Source organism: Primulina eburnea, chromosome 7 (assembly GCF_022965805.1).
Source record: "Primulina eburnea isolate SZY01 chromosome 7, ASM2296580v1, whole genome shotgun sequence".
Lineage (NCBI taxonomy): Eukaryota > Viridiplantae > Streptophyta > Magnoliopsida > Lamiales > Gesneriaceae > Primulina > Primulina eburnea.
In genome coordinates, this window is record NC_133107.1 from 8,819,471 (window position 1) to 8,843,220 (window position 23,750).

A 23,750-nucleotide genomic window follows, 5' to 3' on the forward strand; every position below is an offset into this window, starting at 1 on the left:
AAGGGGTTGAAAAGCAAGGAAACGAGGCTATGTTGGATAGAGATATTCAAATATATTTTTATTATTTTAGAGAAATAAGTTCGTAAATTTTAAATTCATCACTTGTATGTTTATATAATGTTTTATGTTAATTAAAATGAATTTCAATTTCACTCAATAATATATCTATTTTTAAGTCATTCTAATTTGTAGATGAATGATTGTTATCCAGATCGTGTATTATCTTCTCGTTTAAATTTTTGAATTAAATTTTGAATCTAGGATAAATTATCATCTCTTATATATATCATTATCTTTATCCAAATATACACATATATATTCATTATCTCTTATCATATATCTTTATCTGATATTTTATTTCTCAAATTTGAAATTACACACCAAAATTTCGAATTACATATATACTTAATTGTATATATCTAATATCTCTTAATTTAAATTATTGGACCATGACATTTATATATCCCAAAAATTAAAAAGATAGGCATATTATCATCTTAAATTTTGAATTCTTTGGATAATTGTACACAAAGATTTAATTATCTCACGCCGCTTTATATAATCTTGATAATCTCAAATATATACATTATTTGATAATCTAGTACAAAATTTCGAGTACATAAATAATACACCAAGTTTGAAATTTGCAGGTCTTAAAATAGCAGCCTTTTATTTTTATTTTCAAGTTGGTTTTTGTAATTAATTTGTTTGGGAAATGTATAATACTTTATAAATTTAAGTTAGTAATTTTGAAAATAGACTTGGTGACACTGAAATAGTTTTTATATATATATATATATATATATATATAATTAAACTAACTCGCGAGCTTATTTAATTATTGTAAATAAAACTGTGGAGCATATGTGATACAAGGATATCATTGACAAAAGATTGATTAGAAATAAGTAATTTTTGGAACGTGGTATGTGATACAAGGATATAGATAATATATAATATCTAATTTAGCTTCTTTTCGATTATAGGAGACGTTCGGGAAAGCTGAGCGCAACCCTCGTTTTAGTTGCCGTCGTCCACACCAACGAATATCCATTGTTCGGAAACTGACTTCGTTTTGTATCGTCTAAAAATAGTTAACCTTAAAAAAGAGGCAACGCCTCCGACTAGGGATAGTTCGATGGAGATCATTCTATACTAGATCCGGAGTATTCTTTTCGATATATATTATCATACAAGACGTTCATATGATCGTCTAAATTCAAAATAAAAAATGTGGGGTTCTTCAGATGATCGGGATAAAAAAGCATATAGCGTAACACTTTCAATGTAGCTTAGACCAAGTCGTTCGATTAGTGTTTGTCATTCGGGTATTGGTTGGGGTAATGCCTTATCAGTTATCGGACAGATAATTGTGTAACCACGGGTCTATTACTATATACTATATAATAACTTGTGGAAAATGATCTTTTTAAAATTTTAATAATTCATGTATTTAATAACATTTAAATAAAGAATACCACAACTTCGACTTGATGTAGATGTAGGTTTTAATTAATTTATTGATTATTTATTTGACAACTTATCCAACACAAATGAAAATGCTCACAAAAGTAGACAATATGTTTTTCTAATTAATTAAATAAAAAAAATTAGATAACTATCTCAATTAATTTTTGTTAAATAAAGTAAGCAAAAAATAGAATAATCCGAGAGCCATCATAAAACAAGGAAAAATGAAAATTAAAAACAAAAAAATGAAAAATGATAATATGAAATTCCAAATTCCCCAATAAAAATATTAAACATAAAAAGCGATTATACAAACACACAAGAGTGAGTCTCATGTGAGACCGTCTCACGGATCTTAATCTGTGAGACGGGTCAATCATATTAATATTTAAAATAAAGAGTAATACTTTTAGCATAAAAAGTAATATTTTTTCATGGATGACCCAAATAAGATATTCGTCTCACAAATACGATCCGTGAGACCGTCTCACACAAGTTTTTGTCAACACACAATACATGCATATGATTACTAGTATTAATAAAGTGTCACCCATATTTGATACTAGTAAAAAATGCATACGCATTGTATGTATTATTATTATTTTTAATTTGACCAAATAATAATTTCAATTTAGAAGAGTTGTTCGATTTAAAAAGGAATTTTTTTAGATTTTTTTTATAAAATATGAAGTGACTTGAGAAGCTTTTTAGTAGGATAAGAAGGATGATTATGGAATTAAATATTTTGATATTCTCTAAGGTAGTTTTTAATAATCTCACATTTAATAATACAGTATAGATAGTATAAATAATATAGATAATGAAAAGCTTTGATTCTGATACATAAAATAACAATTAAATAAATCAGAGTCAAGTGATTTAAAATATAAATGTTGAACTGTTCTTTAAAGATTTTAAATCTAAATCAACTAGATACTCTCATCCAAAAACAGCCAAAACAAATCTTACTTTCAATAAATTGCTCCAGTTAATTATTCTAACATAGATATTCTAATTAATGCCACTTGATGAGTATGAAATTCTTCTTCTTCTTCTTCTTTTTTTTTAAAAAAAATAAAATTGGATTCGATGTTCCATTCAATATATTTTGAGGATTAAAATTCTTTTTTAAAAAAAGCACAAGAAAAAAAATGTAGTTGTCACACATGAAATCTAAACAATTTATGTGAAGATAGATCCTAGGTGAAGATAAGATTTCACCATCAAACCACATACCAAAACGATAGCAAATAAATAAAGGAATATATTTCAGGTTTTTTGTTTGATCAGGCGACACCCCACCGTTTAGGCAGAGGAGGCAGCCCTCGCGTCAAATAAAATGTTCGATTCCAAAAAATCATGTATAGGTCAGATAGATATCAAGCATTTGACATTCACTAAGTTTCTCGCAGAAAGATTTAAACTGAGGAAAAAAGATTTGATTAACTACTTTAATGAATCAATCTCTCACTTCTCCTCCTGTCATAGAAACTAATATACCATCTCACATTTAAAAAGTTGTATAAAATGAAATCATCGACCTTAACTCTTAACGTCATATAATTTTTTCTAATTGTACCATATAATTTTGTGACAAATTGTGTGTCCTATTTACAACTTGCCACGGTCACGCGTGCCAAATGAATATAGACATTGACTTTATAATTATTATAACTTGTCATTTCTTGAAGTTGCAGCATATTTAAAGGCTTTTAACAATATATATGCCAATCTTTACATAGATATCAATATTCCTCCCTCTATTTCGATCTACTTTATCTTTTGACGTTAAACATTTTCAATTTAATTCACGAATATTGCATAATGATTTCAAGTTAATAACACCATATATATAATGAGATATAGAGTCGTAACAGTCAATAATCATTATGTCAGTGTCACGTCAATACAACGTTGAAAATTCATATATTCATGGGTCCTATATTCAACCAATTTACTTCAAATCTTACACTAAAAAGTATATTTCTAGAATATTCCATTTGTTTACTATTTATTTATAAATTGGACAATATAATTATAATTAATGTTAATATTAGTTATTAAATGTATAATTTTTAAATTTAGTGATATAATTATAATTATATTTTATAATTATTGATAATTTAGTTTGTTTATCCTTTATTATAATTACATATTCTCGGATCCGATTTTTAAAATTATTGATGATTTAGTTTGTTTATCTTTTATTATATTTCTATTTAAATTATCTGAATTCGAGTTTGTATTTTTATTTTAACTGTGTACTTGAATGTTTAAATACTATTCAATAAATTTGTGTGTTAGATGTTTAATTATAAAATTATTTAAAAATATATTTTAGGGAATGGGAGGTGCGCTATATTGTTCCTCGGCAAAAACTTGTATGAGACTGTCTCACGGATCGTATTTGTGAGACGGATCTCTTATTTTAGTCACCTATAAAAAAAATATTTTTTATATTCTTTTATGAATATGGGTCTAATTAAGTATCATCTAATGTCATTCCGGTCATGACATCGAACTAATATCAAAGTCAATCCACGTCAACCTTTACCATTATATATATATATATATATATATATATATATATTATAATGAGACACACAAACAATCTAGTGTCACGTCAGCAAACGTTGAAAAATTCATATATAATATTTATGTATATGTATGTATGTATATATGTGCTTGTACGCGCGCCCATTTGCAAAGATGTATAAATAAGTAGACGGTCTCTCGTTGACATAACCATTAATTTTTTAAAATGTTTATGTCAAATTAACTTTTATATTATCTATTTAAGCAAGTGACATCTCTAGAAAACTAAAGGTGGTGGTTGAAAATGTATTTTTACGAAAACATGTCAAAGGATATATAACAACGTTTCGTTAGTTGTCCCACATCGGTTGGATAATATATTTGGTTGCATATATGGACTTGGATGATCCTCCCTCATTGAGCTAGCTTTTGAGGTAGAATTATGTCCAAGTTTCCATCTTAACATGGTATCAGAACTCAGGTTCCACCGTTATGTGTTGGACTGCCTATGGTTGGACCACCCGTTCTGCCTATAACTGGACCATTTGTAAACTTTACGCTCCAAATGTTCATTCCTTAGCATGAGTGTGTGTGTCAGTTGCCCCACATCGGTTGGATAATATATCTGGGAATTGCATATATGGACTTGTATAATCCTCCCTCATTGAGCTGGCTTTTGGGGTTGAGTTAGGTTCAAGTTTCAATCTTAACACGTTTTATATAAAAATATTCTTATAATTTATTATTTGGAGAATACAGATGACACTATATATTATATTGTTATTTTTGTTTAAAAAAAATTTATTTTTATTATTAATATCATGTTAACATAATACGTAGATGAGTACAGTGTATCTGTTTGGCATGTAAATCAGGCTTATATGTCTCTGGTTGAATTTTATATTTTTTGTTGAAAAAAAAAAAGAAGTTCATCTGCGACGCGAGTCAAGTTGTAATTAATTTATTTTAAATTAATGGAATGAATGGATCAGGTAGGGGATAAGGTACCGACAATTAAATTGATAAATATTGCAAAAATTCTATATTCTTTTCTATAATGGGAAAAAAATAAGGTAGGACATTCAACCTAATATATATTAATGGATCGTGACATACGTTATAGGCAAAAACTTGTGTGAGACGGTCTCACAGGTTATATTTGTGAGACGGATCTCTTATTTGGATCACCCATGAAAAAGTATTACTTTTTATGCTAAGAGTATTACTTTTTATTGTGAATATGGGTAGGTTGACCGGTCTCACGGATTATGACCCGTGAGACGGTCTCATATGAGACTCACTCCACGTTATATATGTTATCTCTGAAAAATCGAAGAAAATCATTTTTTTCTTTCTAATTTTAAAAAGGTTGATATTATATAAGAGAAGAGATATAACGAATTTTTTTTGTAAAATATGTAATTCATAATTAAATGGCATTTTTGGAATTATAAAAAAAGAAATCACAAATATTCCAAATGTTGGTTTGTATATAGGTTTTGAAAAATAGTCAAAAACTTGTGTGAAATGATCTCACGTGTCGTATTTTGTGAGAGATATCTCTTATTTGGTTCATCTATGAAAATTATTACATTTTATGCTAAGAGTATTACTTTTTATTGTGAATATCGGTAGGGTTGACCCGTCTCACAGATAAAGATTCGTGAGACCGTCTCACAATACATACTCTTAAAAATAATATATAAAGATATATATTATTTTACAAAATTACTGCTATTATCAGTCATCAACTATAGAACTTTTATATCAAAAAAATTAAAACTATAGAACTCATTATCTTTAAAAATAATACAAAAAACAAATTATTAAGATATAAGATATATATTATTTAAAATAATTAAATAAATATAAATTAAAAATTTAAAGCTATTTGAAATAATATATTTTATATGAATATTTAGAATAGTAATATTAAAACACATATTTATTTGTTTTGAATTAGTAAGGATTTGAATACATAAAATGTGGGGAAAATTTCAATATCAATACATAAAAATCACATGTATTTCTTCGAGGTTTCGTCCAACTAATCATGGCAGAGCTCTCGTTGGTGGAGCCACATGCATGGGTGGCTCGATTTTTTTTTTTTAAATTTTATATTTAATTTTGAATTATTTGTATATTCGTTCGAGTAGTTAAATTTAAAATTTTAAATTCTAAATAGAGTATGTCAAATATCTGAGATGCTCTTTATCTGATTTGCTTCATAATTAAATAGGCATTTTTTCAAAGAGTATATATCTTATGAGACGGTCTCACGAATCGTTATTTGTGATACGGGTCAACCCTACCGATATTCAAAATAAAAAACATGTACTCTTAGCATAAAAAATAATACTTTTTCATGGATGACCCAAATAAAATATCTGTCTCACAAACTACGACACGTGAGACCGTCACACACAAATTTTTTGCGGAAGATATTTGCATCGGACAACCTCAAATTGCTAGAAGGATGCCACAAGATTAGAAGTTAGAAATATCTTCATAAATAATTGATATTAAATCATACATGTTTTTAATGAAATAAATATATATCTTAATATATTACTATATTAAATAATATTAAAATAATCCCAACTACGTTTCCAAAAAAATAATAGTTGCAACTAGAAGGATAATCCAAAGTTAAGAGGCAAGAAATATCTCTCTTTTCAAATATAATTTATTTATTTAAATAATATCAAATTTAATATTATTTAATTATTTAACTACAAACACGCCATGTAAACTTTGTTACTCGTACAGCCAACACATTGTACCAAGGGGTAAGAATTTTTTCTCCTGCTCTGAGAAATTGCCACGTGTACGCCGAAACTGGATGAAAAGACGCACGTGCCCCTCGCAGGAAATAAATTTATTACAGATCTGCCTTTGGTATATTTCTTGGTTTTATGACAACCGCCCCATTTAATGTCCCCGTGAATTTTCCATGACCAAAGTAGTTGACATTATTTGGGGAAAGACCCTTTTTATTTTTTTATTTATTTTTTTCTATTCATGTTTTTTACCCACCATATTCACTTCTTTCAACCAAATCTTTCTTCAATTTACTTCACACATTTACACATACAGAGGCGGATCTACGCTAGGGCTATACTGGGCTGTAGCCCAGCCCATTTTTTTTTATTTAGCGACGATTTTAGCGACGGTTTTTACTTTTGCGACGGTTTTAGTAAACCTGTCGCCGATGTGGATCGGCGACAGTTTTATCAAAAACCGTCGCAATTATTAGCGACGGTTATTGCTAAAACCGTCGCTACATTATTAAAAAATAAAAAAAAGGTGGATCGGCGGTTTTAATTAGCGACGGTTTATTCAATAGAACATCATTACACTTTGATGTTTATAATGCAGCAATAGATTTCATTTTGATGGAGTTAAATACTCGGTTCAATGAGTCATCGGTGAAACTTCTTTCTCTTAGTATAGATTTAGATCCTAAAAATTCATTTGACTCATTTAACAGTGATGATATTTGCAAGCTTGCGAAGAAGTTTTATCCTGGAGATTTCACAGATCAATAAATTGTTGTTTTGAAGTATGAATTGATACATTTATAAACTCGATGTGATGCAGAATTTAAAGGTTTCTACACTTGTTGAGTTGTGTCAGCAATTGACCGAGAGTGGACGGTCAAGTGTTTATGTTATGTTGACTAGATTGATTCATCTTGTTTTGACATTATCTGTGTCTACTGCCACTATTGAACGGGCTTTTTCAGCAATGAAGCATGTGAAGACAGCACTTCGCAATAAAATGGAGGATGACTTTCTTGCCGATTGTTTGACACTCTATATTGAACGAGATTTAGCTAAACATATTGATGTAAATTCTATTATTGATGAATTTTATGTTTTAAAATCCCGTAAGGCACAACTTCGTTGAACGATATAATGTACTTTTTTTTTAATAATATATAACTTATCATATTGAGTTCAAGCCCACCCCAACTCTTATTCCTGGATCCGTCCCTGTACACATACATTATAAAATTTGTACCACGATGAGCTATATCTATAGCTCATACAACACGACGTTAAATATGAGACGAGATATCGAGTTTGAAAATCGAGACAAATACAAATATATATTGAGTTCAAATAAAATGTAGTACTATTCTCTTATCCAATTCAGCTATACATTATGTTTAACCTAATCTAGGCAAACTAGTGTTATAGTGAATTTTTTCACCCGAAATAGCTCCTCTTGTTTCTCGGCGTCACAAATCAATTTTATGTAGAAAAATAAATTAAAAAAGACTTATTAAAATCAGAAAATTTTAAACTTGATTTTTCATTGTACAAATTTATTTATTTTTATATAAAAATAGTGTTTATTTTAAAAAATTGACTATACAAACATGTGTCTATCAAAATACTAATACTGAAAAATATTTCTCATCGAGTTTTTATTTCATTATATTTTATTTCTAAATATATGTATGTAATGTGTATTAAATATATAAAAAATAGGCAAAACATTGAGCGAGACAGTCTCACAGGTCGTATTTTGTGAGACAGATGTCTTATTTGGGTCATCCATAAAAAAATATTATTTTTTATGCTAAGAGTATCAATTTGTATTGTGAATATCGGTAGGACTGACCCGTCTTGCAATAAAGATCCGTGAGACCGTATCATAAGAGACATACTCTGTAAAATAATACAGGTGTGTGTGATGATTAAAGTTAAATGAAAAAAAGAAGTGGAACATATAATTGTAGGTGAGATGATAGTAATCCCAAACAAAAGCAAATCCTTAAAAATTGGCATAAAATCCCAAATTTCAAATCCCTAAAATAGGACAACTTTCACATTTTCTTTCACCATTTTCAGTGCCCTTCAAGCTTCCACTTTACGAACCCTAATACCCTAGATTTGTTGCCTAATTTTCTTGAAAATCTATGGACTTGGATTTAACCCCAACCCCATCCACTAGCTCTGGTGATTCTGGAAATGAAACCCCACCACCGCCCACACAAATTCAATCCATCACCAACGGCGAGGTTAAGAACCCGCCCCGCCGCCCGCCGCCGTTGGTGGTGACATACAGAGAGTGCATGAAGAACCATGCAGCCACCTTCGGCGGCCACGCCGTGGACGGCTGCGGCGAGTTCATGCTCTCCCCGTCCTCCACCAACAGAGACCCCACGTCACTCATCTGCGCCGCCTGCGGCTGCCACCGGAACTTCCACCGACGCGATCCGGCGGAAGTCTCTCCCACCGACGTGAGCACCCCGCCGTTCCTCGACTTCCGTCACCCTCTCCCCCCTCGGCGGTCGTCCCTATCACGCTCCCCCCCGCCGCAGCAGCCATACTGCCAGCTCGCACCGCACATGCTAATCACCCTCAGCTCCACGGTGGCAAAGGAGGAGCAGGCGCACCAGGCGGCGCCGGTGACACCGATCACGGGGAACCCAATTCAGAGAAAACGGTTCCGGACTAAATTCAGCCAGGAACAGAAGGAGAAAATGCAAGCCTTCTCGGAGAAACTCGGCTGGAAAATGCAGGGAAGCGATCGGGCGGCGGTGGAAGAATTCTGCCGCGGAATCGGGGTGGCGAAGGGGGTGCTCAAAGTCTGGATGCACAACAACAAGAGCACCTCCGGCAAGAAGAAAATGGACAGCGGCGGAGTAAACATCAATGGCGAAATGGAGAATAGAATCAACACAGAAAATGAAGAAAACAGTAACATTAATGGCGGTCATTTTGAGAATGAGATCAATGGAGGTGGAGTTTGTTTTCATGTTAATTGTTCATCTCCCTCACATTGATATGATTACTTAGGCTGATTATAATTAAGGGATACTTCATTTTTGTTTTACTTTAATATATGTAACTCACATAATCTAATTATAATTATTCATTCGACCGTATTATTTTAGATTTTTTTTTGTTTTTTTCAAGACTAAAAATGGTTTCATGGGTCGTATTTTGTGTGACGGGTATTTTATTTTATTCATCCATGAAAAAAATATTACTTTTTATACTAAGAGTATTACTTTTTATTATGAATATCGGTAAGATTGATCCGTCTCACAATAAAGATTCGTGAGATCGTCTCACAAGATATCTACTCTTTTTTAAATCTGGAATGTGAGAAAGTTGATTTCTTGTCTCTAGTAGGGAAAAGGTGGGAAATCAGTTTTGTCCATCTTTGATATTATTCAAAATTTTGTTTAGAGTTGATCCGATTTATATATTATAAAAAATAATATTTTTAACATAAAATATAATATCTGTACGTAAGTTGGATCGGATTGAATATTTATTTTACAAATATCACAAGAGTTTTTATCTTTAAAAATGCTACACAAAGTGAGCTTGGCCTTAGTAAGTGTTGATGTAACGTTGCATATTATTGATATATTTAATCAATAATCAAAACAACTCCAAAAATGGGTGTAAATATATATAAAAACAATTAATTATATTAAAATTAAGACAAAATCTTTGACCAATTAATCAGACTTTATAGATAATTTTTACTTTGTTTTCGTCATATTTTATTTTTAAAATTAAATGGAAAAGTTTATTTTTTTAGCTTTTTTTTAATGATGATTATTAATTTTTGATTCGATAGGCCTATATGTTTTACACTACATTCCGACATTATTGGAATCTCTGACATATTTTTTTAAACAGAGTAGATTTCTTTTAAAACGGTCTCACCAATCTTTATCTGTGAGACGGGTCAACCCCATTCATATTCACAATAAAAAGTAATACTCTTTGAATAAAACTTAATATTTTTGTATAGATGACCCAAATAAGAGATCTGTCTCACAAAATACGACCTATAAGATCGTCTCACACAAATTTTTATCTTTTAAATATTGATTTTGGCTGGCAAGAAAAAATCTCTTTTTGTTCTATCATTTTAATAATTGGTTTTGATATTTTTGTTACCTATTACTTTGTTATTTAACTAACAAGAGATAGGGGTGTAGGGTTGCAGTCTGGCAGATTTGAGGATCTACCTTTCAGGGTTCACATGTGAAACTCTTAGAATATGGCCGTGATTATAATAATTATTATATTAATTAATTCTCAGCTGCAGTTTGTTCAATCAAACTTTGTGGTCAATTTTGTCTTCTATCAATCTATTTTATAATATAATAAATATGATATCACATATACAATTATATTATAATTTACACTTCTGAAATTTTATTTACACCTTGCTTAAAAACTTTGCTTCTTCTGATTACGCCAAATAATTAGTATATTTTTCATTTTTTTTATCATTTTATCTTTTAATTTAAGATTTCTTCTAGTTTAATTTTTTTAATCAAAATATTAACATGACGTCAGACATACAAACAATATTTGATGTCATATTATAATTTTTCAGTGTCAAGTCATTATTTTTTAGGTACATGTTAGCACTTTGATAAAAAACTAAGAAATAATACAAATTAATGAGTTAAAACCATAAATAGACCACACAAAGTACATATAAAAATATAGTTTCCCCCTTAAAAATCTTATAACAAACTGTACATTGATTTGTACTATAAAAGATTGAGTGGGTCTTTTTATGACGGTCGCATGAATTTTTATATATGAGACGAGTCAATTCTATCGAAATTCACAATAAAAAATAATACTCTTAGAATAAAAAGTAACATTTTTTTTTATGGATGATCCAAATAAGAGATCCGTCTCACAAAATATGATATGTAAAAACCATCTCACACAAGTTTTTGCCTAAAAGATTATCATTATCTGGTCGAATTCAAGCACTTGATGCTTGAGTAATTTATTAGTTTAATGTATAAAAAATAATGTAAAACACGTTAAAGAATTACCAATAAACCTAATTCAAAACCTTGATAATTCACAATCCAGCCAATAAAAAGACAGTTTTTCCCTTGCATATTTTGAATTATAATCTCTAGTTTTAAGAAATCCAGAGGAATTGGAGGGTTGATTTGGGTTTTTATCTTGAACCAAATTCAAAATTCGAGACAACTCTTTTAATTTTTTTTTTAAATTCGATATAAAATTTAATATTCGACAACCTTGGTTTCTATAATTAAAAAATCGGCCAACATGTAAATATTATAATAAATAATATATTGTAACTTCAAATATGTAACGTAACTATTTGGATTGGCTTCAAATTAGTATAACATATGATATAACATGTACCATGTGATTTTTTCTTAGTATAATTTTGTCTGTTATACATAATATATATATATATATATATATATATATATATATATATATATATATATATATATATATATATATATATTAAGCATTCGATCCTATAATTGATATATATAAAAGATTAAGAACGATAATTTCTCTTATGTAGTATCGAGAACGTTATTATTGTTTGAGCTACCTTGTAAGTTTTAAAAGATTTAGTCAATTGTATTGTTAGTATTAAAAAATGAAGATAAATAAGATATTATGGTTTAATTGTTGAGATCGTGCGGCGATTATGATGAATATATGTAATAATAGAAAAATAAAAACAAAAGAAAATGGAATTAATATATCATAGAAGAAAATATGTCAAAAAACAAAAAACAAACACATAAAAACTCAAACATTTCAATTTGTTTTTGAACAACATGTGCAATTTTCTAATGACAAATTTCATTTTCTGGTTAAAAAAAATAATAAAATAAGAACTTTAATTTTTTTCTGATTTTTTTTAAAAAAACTGATGGAATACATGAATGTAGAAGCAATTTATTATAACAAAGTTTTGTAAAGTTTATAAGTGAGTAATGAAATAAAAATAAAATAAAAATTATAAAATAACTTACAAAACGAGTGATTTGAATTTTTTTTTTAAATTGATCGGACGTAAGACCTTTTTTTTTAGCACAACGATATATAAATTACTGATGGGTTGGTTACGTTATCAGTATTAAATATCAAATCGGCAAAATTTAGCTTTATTTTTATTTTTTCATAAACAATTTTGGGTGCTAGATAATATCTACTGAGTCGTATAAACAAGTCAATGGACTAGTTAATTATCTTATGGACTTCATTGATGGGAAACCCCTTTATATGAGTCAGATTTCTCTCCACCCATTTGAGGTTTTGTTTCACCCTGTCCGTACAGGCAGGCAATGAACGGCCCGCATCTCCCTGTAAAAAAAAAAAAATTGACTCGAAAAAATCCGAGCCGTTGGATGACCCCTGCGGACAGTGCCCGCAGGGGTAGAGTCGACTGAACCCCATTTGAGATGGTAAATCGAGAGATGTGAATGAGTTTACAGATTTTCGGGGGACTGACCACAAACACCGACCTCTAAGCATATCTTACATCATATTTCAGTGAGATGTTCTACACAAGAATCGATCATACATTACAAAGAGATATCTACTTACGTCATATCAAATATCATCAACTCATTTATTGAACGAACTAATGTTACATTATCTCTATTCATACAACTCGCTTTAAACAAAAACTTGTGTGAGACGGTCTCACATGTCGTATTTGTGAGACATGTCTCTTATTTGGGTAAACATGAAAAAATATTACTTTTTATGCTAAGAGTATTATTTTTTATTGTGAATATCCGTAGGGTTGACCCGTCTCACAGATTAAGATCCGTGAGACGGTCTCACATGAGACGCACTTCTCACTTTACAAAAGTACCTTTATGCCACTCAACTAATCAGCGTCTCTCCTTTAGTCAGATGCTACAACTTTGACACATGTAATATCATTTTATAATATATAATTTTTAGACTTTGGCAAAAATAATTTTTTTTTTTTGAAATTTTGATCCACAAGTCTGATTAAATGTCTAATGATTGCAACATAAACTATCATATTTGTGCAATCAATCATTTGTTGGAATGAATTTGTAAAATCTAGCCTCCCATTTGTTAAAGACTGTTAATAATTTAATTTTTTTTTACATAACTTTTACCATAAATTGGCAACTACCAAATGGATTTAGTTGTCAACAAATAGTTTAACACGGAAATTAGTTCAAAATAGAAAGAGTGAAATTAGTATTAGTATTTTTTTTAGAATTTTCTAAAACTTTCAAACTTTTCATGTTGAGTCATAATTGTCGTGATAGAACAATCGAAACATGAAACTTAGGTTGTTGCATGGTTCCAATTATCTAATTTGCACAAATAGTGACTATATTTTTTGGTAAATTGACATACGATTGGTCGTGTTATAAATTATACTGTCTTTTTATCAAAAAATAATTTGGTAAATATATTGTTTTTTTAGAAAAAAATAATGGGTTTTTTTTTTTTCCATTTTTCCAAAAAAAATGATATTGGTCATTCAATTAATGTATCGAAATAAACGATTGAGTTAAATTTGTCTTGTCCATATTGTCTTAGCCCAATTCTTTGATATATATGAAAATAAAGCTTAGCGAGTCCAACTGCTTTGCGAATCCCAGCCGTGGAGTTATACCCAAAGAAAAAGGAAAGATCTCAGCCGTACATGCTAGGGTTTCAATCCAGAACCCCTACATTTAAATAGCCCTACTTGCTAAGAAGAGTATTCTCTTCGCCTCGGAGTCCCAAAATCCGAAGACCCGAAGAAGGTGAAAATGGTGCAGCGGCTCACCTACAGGAAGCGGCACAGCTATGCCACCAAGTCCAATCAGCACCGCGTCGTGAAAACCCCCGGTAAATTTGGATCCTTGAGCTTGAAGGAGGAGGAGTGATTTTGCAGTAATTTGATGGATTTGATCTTTTTTTCTTGTGAATCTGATGTCATGCTTTCTGAATTCTTTTCATTCTGTAGGTGTTTTGTTGATGGATTGTTTGTGATTTGTGTGAATACAGGTGGGAAGCTAGTGTACCAGACTACTAAGAAGAGGGCGAGTGGCCCTAAATGCCCTGTTACTGGAAAAAGAATCCAAGGGGTAGTTCTCTATTTTCCAAGTAATCTGTGTGTTTCAATGGGCCTTTTGTTAAACGAATCCATTGTTTTGTTCCATTTGATGTTAGCTCTCACTAATCTGTGTGTTTCAACCAAGGTTTTTATGAATTCGTATGGGGTTTGTATCAGCTGCAATATCTGAATACCCATTTGTGTGGGCTGTTTGATTGTTCAACGATTCTTGTGCGGTGTTGTCGAAAGTGTTGGTGGATGCAGGGAATGCACACATCTCATGATGCATGATGCCCTCATATATGCTTATTTCTCAATGTTTAAGAAATGTGGGAAATGGGAATACAATCTTTCTTCCTGTCAGTGTTCATTGGTAAAATATATGGCAGCAAAAAATTATATATTTTAGAGGAGTAACTGAGAGAATGGAACAGAAATGAAACACTTGATGCTATTCGGGATTGCTCTGTTTATACTTGAATTTCAATGTCATTTGAGTACACCTAGACCATAGTTATTAGAAGTGGAATGCCCACTTAGGTGCATGAGTATCATAAACTTAGACCCTATGTGCAAAGCAATGCACATTTAAAGTGAGAAGAATGGGGTATAATCAGAATATAAAATATTAATTATATATAACCTGTAATATTCGTGAATGTTGGGACTTCCGGGTTAAGGGACTCTCGTCATCAAAAAGCACAGCTTTGGGACACGTGAGCTGAACCTTGTTGAGTTTTGAGCTTAGGTAAGTGCTATTAGGGATTTTAACGACTATGACAAGGGCTATTCATGCATTATGATATTGTGGTAGTGATCACACTCATGTTTAAGTTGGTGATGATAGGCCTATTGGCTTGTGATATTTTCAGAGAAACTTGATTGATAAGAATCCTTGACATTTATGCTGTTCTGCTCTGTTGATAAAGATAGAATGGGAAGTTAGTTTTTTCTAGTAGTTTCAAATAGACATAATGGTATTATGTGTTGTGAGGCTGTGGTGGTTAGCATTGTCTTGTGATCCTATTATGTATATCTGGAAAATTAGTTATCACTATTGAGTTTTCATATTATAAACCTTAAGCTTTTGTCCTTTGCATTTCTGTGCTAAAATCTACGGATCAGCAAGTACTCTACTGTTTATCATATCGCAGATTCCTCATTTGAGACCTGCGGAGTACAAGAGGTCTAGATTATCCCGAAACCGGAGGACTGTCAACCGACCTTATGGTGGCGTGTTGTCTGGTATCGCCGTCCGGGAAAGGTTCGTTATTTTTGTATGAATTAAGCTTTTCATTTTCAATGTTTCTCAATTCAGCTTCGTTTTCAATGTTTGTTTCTGGTAAATACTGACATAAATCATCTATGCCTTGATATAGGATCATTAGAGCTTTCTTGATTGAAGAACAAAAGATCGTGAAGAAAGTTTTGAAGATACAAAAAGCCAAGGACAAGCTTTCTTCTAAAAGCTGAAGTGCCAGCCAGATTCTGAACTAGTTTTGGATTACAATCGCTCAAGGAATCATGGAATTGTATTGTGAGGCTTTAAAGCTTCACTATTATTTGTATTTTCTTTGAATTCTCGAAAGAATCACTTGTTTTTTTTCTTCAGTTTGTCGAAAATTCAAAAGATTTTGTGGTTTTCCCTCTTGCACCTGAACTTATTTGATTTCTTTTATGTAATTCTAGTACTGCGCCTTTCTTAGCTCTGAGTCTGCCAATTTTCGTTAGAATTTGATGTTTTGATGTATGAATATACTAATGCGTATTTGTCGTGTTTTGGAATGCATGCAAAGAAGAATCCAACATCAAATTTACCAAATCTATCCCTTCTCCGTACCCTCGAGAAGCCATATGTATTAAAATTAATCAAAACCATACAAAAATGCAAGTTGACATATCTAACGAGGAAGAAGAATAGTTGATGGCGTTTTTCGAGACCATGCGGTGAGGGTTTTCACGAGATGAAAATCCATTCCAAATGGAATCTGGAGTTAGTTCGTTTTCATCTGATAAACTGGTTCAAAAAATCAATATAGACATCCAGAAGGTGCGATTGTATTACGAGATGAAGTTGATGCACTTGTCAAGGTGAAGAAGATGATTGGAAATATGAGATGGGATTTGAAGATGATGGCCCCCTTGTTCCAGAAAAAATACTCGTTGCTTTTGAACAATATTGGGGCAATTCCACGTCTACACAGTAAGAGCCGACGGAGTCATTATTTGCAGAAATGACACGATTCATTCCCAGCTTGCGATGCTTTGATTTCTTGTACACAATCTAAGGAATATTGGACGCCTTCTCCATTTTACTGGGCTGACATTTTCGCTGCAGATGGGACGGGGGACTTTTAGTTGGGCTTAGATTAGCATATTTAACCATGGATGAAGAATAGTTCTGTATGTTGTATTTAGTCGAGCTCTTGTAATATTAGTACTATTTATTGATTTCCAGCTGCAGTTAGTTTTTTCTGGTTCATTGTCGGTGTGAAACGAGTCATGCATAGTACTAATATTACCTACTGAGTTTGTATTTGACATGTTCGTGCTTCACATGAAGCCCATTTCGCAGGGTTTCGACTTGAATCAGGTATGAAATTCTCGAACTTGTTCGAGTTCAACTAAAGCTCTATAAGTCCGTACATGAATCTGACCCGCGAAAAACCCACCTGACAGCGAGTTCGATTCTTCCGAACCGAGCCATGATACCCTGTTTTGTAACCTTTTAGAATCCAAGAAACCATAGCCATGATACCCTGTTTAGTAATCCTTTTAGAATCCAAGAAAATCTCATTTATGCTGTTGATCTGGTGCGATGTGTTGTTCCTTTAAGTACAAACAGGAAGAAAACATAGGACCAAAATGGCTTTCATTTTCGGGTTCAACAATATTAATTGTGGAGATGTCATGTGATCCTCGGTATCAATATTGTCTAAATATTTAGGAATTAGTCTCAATCAAGGTATATCCTTGCATTAGCAGTTGGGCTTCTATGTTTTTGTATTTTATTGGGCACCATGATTTTAAATTGATGAATGATAATGACTTGAACCGTCTTTCATTATACTAATCTAATCTGCACGCATTATGTGTTTGTATAATTTATAAAATAAACAATTTCGATTTTTAAGAGAACCATAAAGTAACTAATTTTTGTTTTCGCGATATGCAAATTTTTCTTTCTCAAAATACACTTTCCCATGGTATTATTATTTTTATGAAAAGAACAAAGTAAAAACTAAAATACATTTAAATAAGGGGGAAGTCAATTTAATATATGATGTAATAGTTACGAGGTGTAGAATAACCACTTTGAAATGATGTCAAGATTAAGAACCATATCACCCCTAATTTTTTAAAAATTAAAAATTATTATAAAGTTCAAAAATAGAAAATAATTATTTTAATTAATTATTAGAAAATATTATAAAAATTCATCTTTAATATTCTTAATTTTAGTACAATCTATAATTTTTTTTCATTCAAAATTACTTGATATAAAATCATATTGTACACAAGAAAAATCATTTATATGCATTCAGTGTGTGTATGATCACACACACATCTAAAATATTCTATACCTGTATGAGAGCTTTAGACAACTAATTTTGTATTTTTGGTGTATACAAAAACTTGTGCGAAACGGTCTCAAAAAAGTCGTATTTTGTGAGATAGATATCTTATTTGAGTCATCCATGAAAAAGTATTACTTTTTATGCTAAGAGTATTACTTTTAATTGTGAATATCTGTATGGTTGACCCATCTCACAGATAAAGATTCGTGATACCGTCTCACAAGAGACCTATTCTTTGGTGTAACTTATTTTATCTACTTTTTAAAAATATTTTAAATTTATAAAAGTATTGATTTATCTATATCATTAAATTTTAGATATTATTCATATTTAAAATAAAAAAATATGCATGATCAATGAATCATATTCTAATTATGTAAGCACGAATCTCGTGCACCAAAATATGAGTATATTATAAAGCTCGAGTTCCTTGTAGAGTTGTACTAATTACTTTTTATCTCCGGAAAATATACCGAATATTATTTCCCAAAACACTTCTTTTCCAAAATACAATTATTATTTATAATATTTTTTAAAAAATAAAAATTCAAATTTTATCTTTCAACAAAAAAAAGTACCCTAACATAATTCACCCAAGAATATATTATAAAATTAAAAGTTTACATTAAATTTAAGGCAAAAACTTGTGTAAGACGGTCTCACGGGTCGTATTTGTGAGACAGATCTCTTATTTGAGTCACCCATGAAAAAATATTACTTTTTATGCTAAGAGTATTAATACTTTTTATTGTGAATATGGATAAGATTGACCCGTCTCACAAATTATGACCCGTGAGACGGTCTCACATGATACTCACTCTAAATTTAATTTACATGCATGGGTCACAAAATAAAACACTATAAATTTTATTTATTTATTAAAAAATTATTATAAAACACTATAAATTTTAAAAATAACATAAAATTATCCAAATTAAATAATTATTGAATTATTTTTATATATGCTCTAGATTATTTTTTGTAAAAATACTTAATATAAAAAAAACCATTTTAACACAGGTAAACAATCACTGCAAAAAAAATTCTCGACCCAAATAAAATAATTAAAAATATTATCTCCAACCAGATCGGATTGATTGAAAGTGTGAAAATACACATATTTTGTTCACAAGTGAAATATTTGCCGACAAAAGGCATGAGAAACTGCATTATTGGGAGTCAACAGGTTAAAACATGCTATAAATTCAGGCAGACATTGGCTGTAATGCTGTGGATTTTCTGAATAAACTAATATATTCTTCACATGGTTGCAAAAGGGATTGTGTAGTTTTGATTATGTGCATGGCAGGATTGATAATGTAACATGGGACACACAATCAAGTGCATCCACCACAGCTAAAATTAAAATCCACCGATTCTTGTTTTATCTAAAGTTATAGTCATCTTAACGTTATAACTTCAATATTTTAAAATTTTTAACAGCTCAAGCATTATATCTTCGATCTCTCCCCTGCTATTGTTTCTCAACATGTTCATATGATCACTCGGATTCGAAATATGTATATCGACTATAGTACAATGTTAAGATACTTGATTGAGTTCTATCTTGGATTTTTCATTATGCACCGAGTGGTCTACACCAGATGCAGTTTAGAGATGATCAACTATAGCATAAATGCTTAGTGCTTTAAAATTTAAAATTAACATATGTTGTGTAGCACCGAGTATTTTCCGTTTAACCGAATTTTATAGCTATTAGTAATTTGCAAGTTTAATATTTAAAATTGTATCAGGCTCTAATACCGATTATTGGACCGAACGTTTGTTGCTTTACCAAAATATATAGCGGACGGTAATGGTGCAACTATATATTTAAACTATACAACCACCCAAATATCATGTTTCAATTACTGTTCTAACGTGTCCATGACATATTGAGAGAAATGAAAAAGGATCAGGACACTTGTATTAGGGGAAATAACTAAATAAATGATACTTTTATTATTGGAGAGAGAAATAAAATTATATTTTTAATCATGTAATCACATGGTTCGTATACGAACTAAATAAAGTTGAATATGAAAAAAATGTATCAGTAATGTGAGGCTCAGTAACTTAAATTATGTTTAATTATAAAAAAAATAATGATTTATTTAAATATGTTGCGGAAAAATGATTTTTTTTTGGCTCATATCCGGTTTGAACTAAAGCTCGAGTTCGGCTAGAAAAATTCAAACATGCTTGTGAACTATTCGAATTATTAATTAATACTCGAAAGATTAGAAATATATTTATTTAATAAAAAATTCTATTATATCAATAAAATAGTAAAATTCACCGATGGATAGTTAATTATCGATCAAAATAATTTGGGCTCAAATTTAATTTAAAAAAGATAGAACATGTTTGATTTTGATTAGAATCTGATAAATATTACAAATTAGTTTTCAATGTTTTTTGACCCACATCGAAAAGTTTTATATTTATCTCACCTATTTTAATATAATGACAAATTTTGAAAATAATTTGAATCCATAATTGAAAATGCTTTTACAAGTATATAAAATTTATATGCACAGTATCACACACCAATCATCTATATTGTCTATTTCTTGATTTATATCTATGAATTTGGATTTTCTTCAAGATCCCATCAAATTAAAGGGCCCCTCTCCATTTATTCAGGCACCCTTCCTTCTCCTGTTCCTATTTAATTTCCCTTCCTAATACTGATCAAGAACTCAGACCAAACCTCGACTTGTCTTTCAAACCCTACAATCCACAAAATATCTGCAAATTTTTCTCATTTTTTTGTTTCATTTTTTCTGCCATTTTTCTTACAGCATCTCTTGATCTGTTTTTCGTTTCTTGCATCGAATCACAAGAATGGCAATGCCTGTAATAACCCTAACTCCTTCCAACGGCAGCAATTCCAGAAGGGGTGCTTCCTTCTCCTCGTACTTGAATGAAAACGAGGAAAACTTCGTGCTTACGTTATCAGGAAGAAAGAAGGCAGAAGACAAAGAAATCGATGTATTCGATGCCCATAAATACTTCAATGAAGGGACGAATCAAACTTGTAAAACCGTGAAGAAAGAATTACCCTATGTTAATCCGGGCAAGAAAGATGACCCGTTCGAATTTCTTCCGGTGAAAACTCGAAGGTGGACGTCTTTCCCGAGCACACGTTCCGAGTCGAGCTGTAAATCGAGCTGCAATAGCCGGAGCAGGCTGATGCACTGTGTTTCAAGAAACCAGCAGCCTGGAAAGATGAACAAGAGGATTACTTTTCTTGATATTATTAGCTGTTCTTGTATTAGCAAGGATTCTAATGATATTCGTGATTGTGTGGTGGAAAAATGGAATTCACGACCAGAAGAGAAAATCAGGGATCAGGGCGTGAAAAACTCGGAATCAGGGCGTAATTTTGTAAAATCTGATGAACCTGGATTCAGGTTGAACTCAGATTGCCCTTTCAGCTTCCCTGTTTTCAACCCGAATCCTGGAAATCATGACGAAGAAGGTAATAACAAGAGGAAATCCCTGGAAGTGTTTGGTTCTCCGGAACTCGATGACAGGATATACTCTAGGGGCCTGGAGAAAAAATTTAACATGTTTGCATGGAATGCGACTTCTCCAGGTAGAGTGGAGAACCAGATCAAAATCCCTCCAATTTCCGGAGCAATAGACTTTGAAGAAACTCTTCCTGAAAGCGATCACCGTGATGCGAGTTCGGAGACGTTTGAAATCGAGAGCATGCCCAAAAGTAACGGCCTTATTCTTTCCAGGCAGGGATCGGATTCCCCTTCGGGCCAAAACGATTACGCACCAAGCGAAGCAAGCGTCGAGTGGAGCGTGATCACCACCAGTGCGGCGGACTTTTCCGCCCTGTCGGATTCGGATGATGGGAAATCCACCATCAGCACGACTCATAAAATCAGCAAGAAAGTGAAAAATTCATCGTCCAACGTTGTTATGCCGAAAGTTGGATCCAGTTTTCTGTCGGGGTGTAAGAATCAGAAAGCTGTTAGAGTGGCTGGAAATGTGCATAAACCTAATACAAAGGCATATTCAAATCCGAGATCATCGCAAAAATCGCCAGTTTCAAGATTTAACGGGGAGAAAAAGGAGGTGGGTTTCAGCGCCAAAATCAGGCAGCCATCATTTGACGGGCAAAAGTTATGTCGATCACAATCTGGAGATGCAAAAAATCTTTTATACATCATGTAAAATGTTTATATTTGTCTATGCTGTTTGTTTAATCAATTGTTAGATGTATAATAATGGGAAAATTGCAAATTTTGGTTTAAAATATTATATATATCGTCAAATTTCAATCTTAATGTCCAATTTTTGTTTTTAATCATGATATATGATGTCCGTGTTATGGGAAAAACGGACTAAAATTCGAAGATGAATTATTGAAAAGAAAAATGATTTTTTTGTCCAATTATTTGTTAAATTTTTAGTTTTGATTTACTAATTTTTTTTTATATAGTTTGATTTTGTTACAATAATTTTTAATATACTGTTATTTTGGTGATGTGACATCAAAAAATTATAATATCACACTCGACATAATGTTGATAATCTATATTGTCAGGTGTTACATCAATAATTGAAACAAAATAGTAGAAAATTAAAAAATAGTATATCAAAACTAAAATTTTAAAACTTTATAGATCAAAACTCAAAATTAGACATGTTAATAAACCAAAAAAAAAATAATAATCATATTTTGAACTAAAATTTGATAACATTTACGATTAAAATACAAAAAAAATAAAAAAATAAAATCAAAATACATTATTAAAATGGCAAGTTTCCCTTTAGTAATCTTTTAGCAGCATCTATATAGCTTATCATAGGCCAAATCACAATTCTAAAATTTTCTCTTCCAACTTGAGCACGTTCGGTTCCTATTCCATATGATTCTGTCACGTGAATAAATTAATTTGAGTCGAATTTTAAGTATTCTTTTTCTCTAAATTCTGACTATCAAGAACGATCAAGAAAAGAAGAGAATGCAATTTCTAGGTTATTTAAAAAATCTAACTAATTAAATTTAATATTATAATAATTATATTATAAAGTACTATTAAAATTTCATTTTCTACTAAGATTTCGCTTTTCGAGTTTGAGACTTCAAAATAGGACAAACTGAACCTGACCTCACTGGTAAAATTATTTCAGATAAATCAAGATTTTTAGATGAGTTAGAAATTACCTATAAATATATATGGTCTGAGAAATTCATGATGAAACATATTTTAAAGTAGTTCTTTTTTGAAACGTTTTCACAATAACTTTATTCGTGATATATGTCAACAATGAATA

General features: G+C 31.0%; 3 protein-coding genes across 3 annotated transcripts; all 3 read left to right on the plus strand.

Moving 5' to 3' along the window:
• The first annotated feature begins 8,752 nt into the window (after positions 1-8,752).
• On the plus strand, positions 8,753-9,912 carry LOC140836112 (zinc-finger homeodomain protein 11-like). Its single transcript, XM_073201520.1, has one exon. The coding sequence runs from the start codon at positions 8,933-8,935 to the stop codon at positions 9,800-9,802; it is 870 nt and encodes a 289-aa protein (XP_073057621.1). The 5' UTR covers positions 8,753-8,932; the 3' UTR covers positions 9,803-9,912.
• Positions 9,913-14,461: 4,549 nt separating this feature from the next.
• Positions 14,462-16,579, plus strand: LOC140837149 (large ribosomal subunit protein eL34-like). The gene is made up of 4 exons (XM_073203195.1): positions 14,462-14,666; positions 14,826-14,905; positions 16,029-16,138; positions 16,254-16,579. The coding sequence occupies exons 1-4, from the start codon at positions 14,588-14,590 to the stop codon at positions 16,345-16,347; spliced, it is 363 nt and encodes a 120-aa protein (XP_073059296.1). The 5' UTR covers positions 14,462-14,587; the 3' UTR covers positions 16,348-16,579.
• A 4,530-nt stretch (positions 16,580-21,109) lies between these two features.
• Positions 21,110-22,714, plus strand: LOC140836113 (protein PHYTOCHROME KINASE SUBSTRATE 2-like). The gene has a single exon (XM_073201521.1). It carries the CDS (start codon positions 21,300-21,302, stop codon positions 22,641-22,643), a length of 1,344 nt encoding a protein of 447 aa, XP_073057622.1. The 5' UTR covers positions 21,110-21,299; the 3' UTR covers positions 22,644-22,714.
• Positions 22,715-23,750: the final 1,036 nt, after the last annotated feature.

Excerpts from the sequence above, each read along its gene's own strand:
- LOC140836112 (XM_073201520.1), top strand. The coding sequence starts at position 8,933 with ATGGACTTGGATTTAACCCCAACCCCATCCACTAGCTCTGGTGATTCT.
- LOC140837149 (XM_073203195.1), top strand. The coding sequence starts at position 14,588 with ATGGTGCAGCGGCTCACCTACAGGAAGCGGCACAGCTATGCCACCAAG. Across the intron at positions 14,906-16,028 it reads CTGGAAAAAGAATCCAAGGG|ATTCCTCATTTGAGACCTGC; the intron begins GTAGTTCTCTAT and ends ATCATATCGCAG. Across the intron at positions 16,139-16,253 it reads GGTATCGCCGTCCGGGAAAG|GATCATTAGAGCTTTCTTGA; the intron begins GTTCGTTATTTT and ends GCCTTGATATAG.
- LOC140836113 (XM_073201521.1), top strand. The coding sequence starts at position 21,300 with ATGGCAATGCCTGTAATAACCCTAACTCCTTCCAACGGCAGCAATTCC.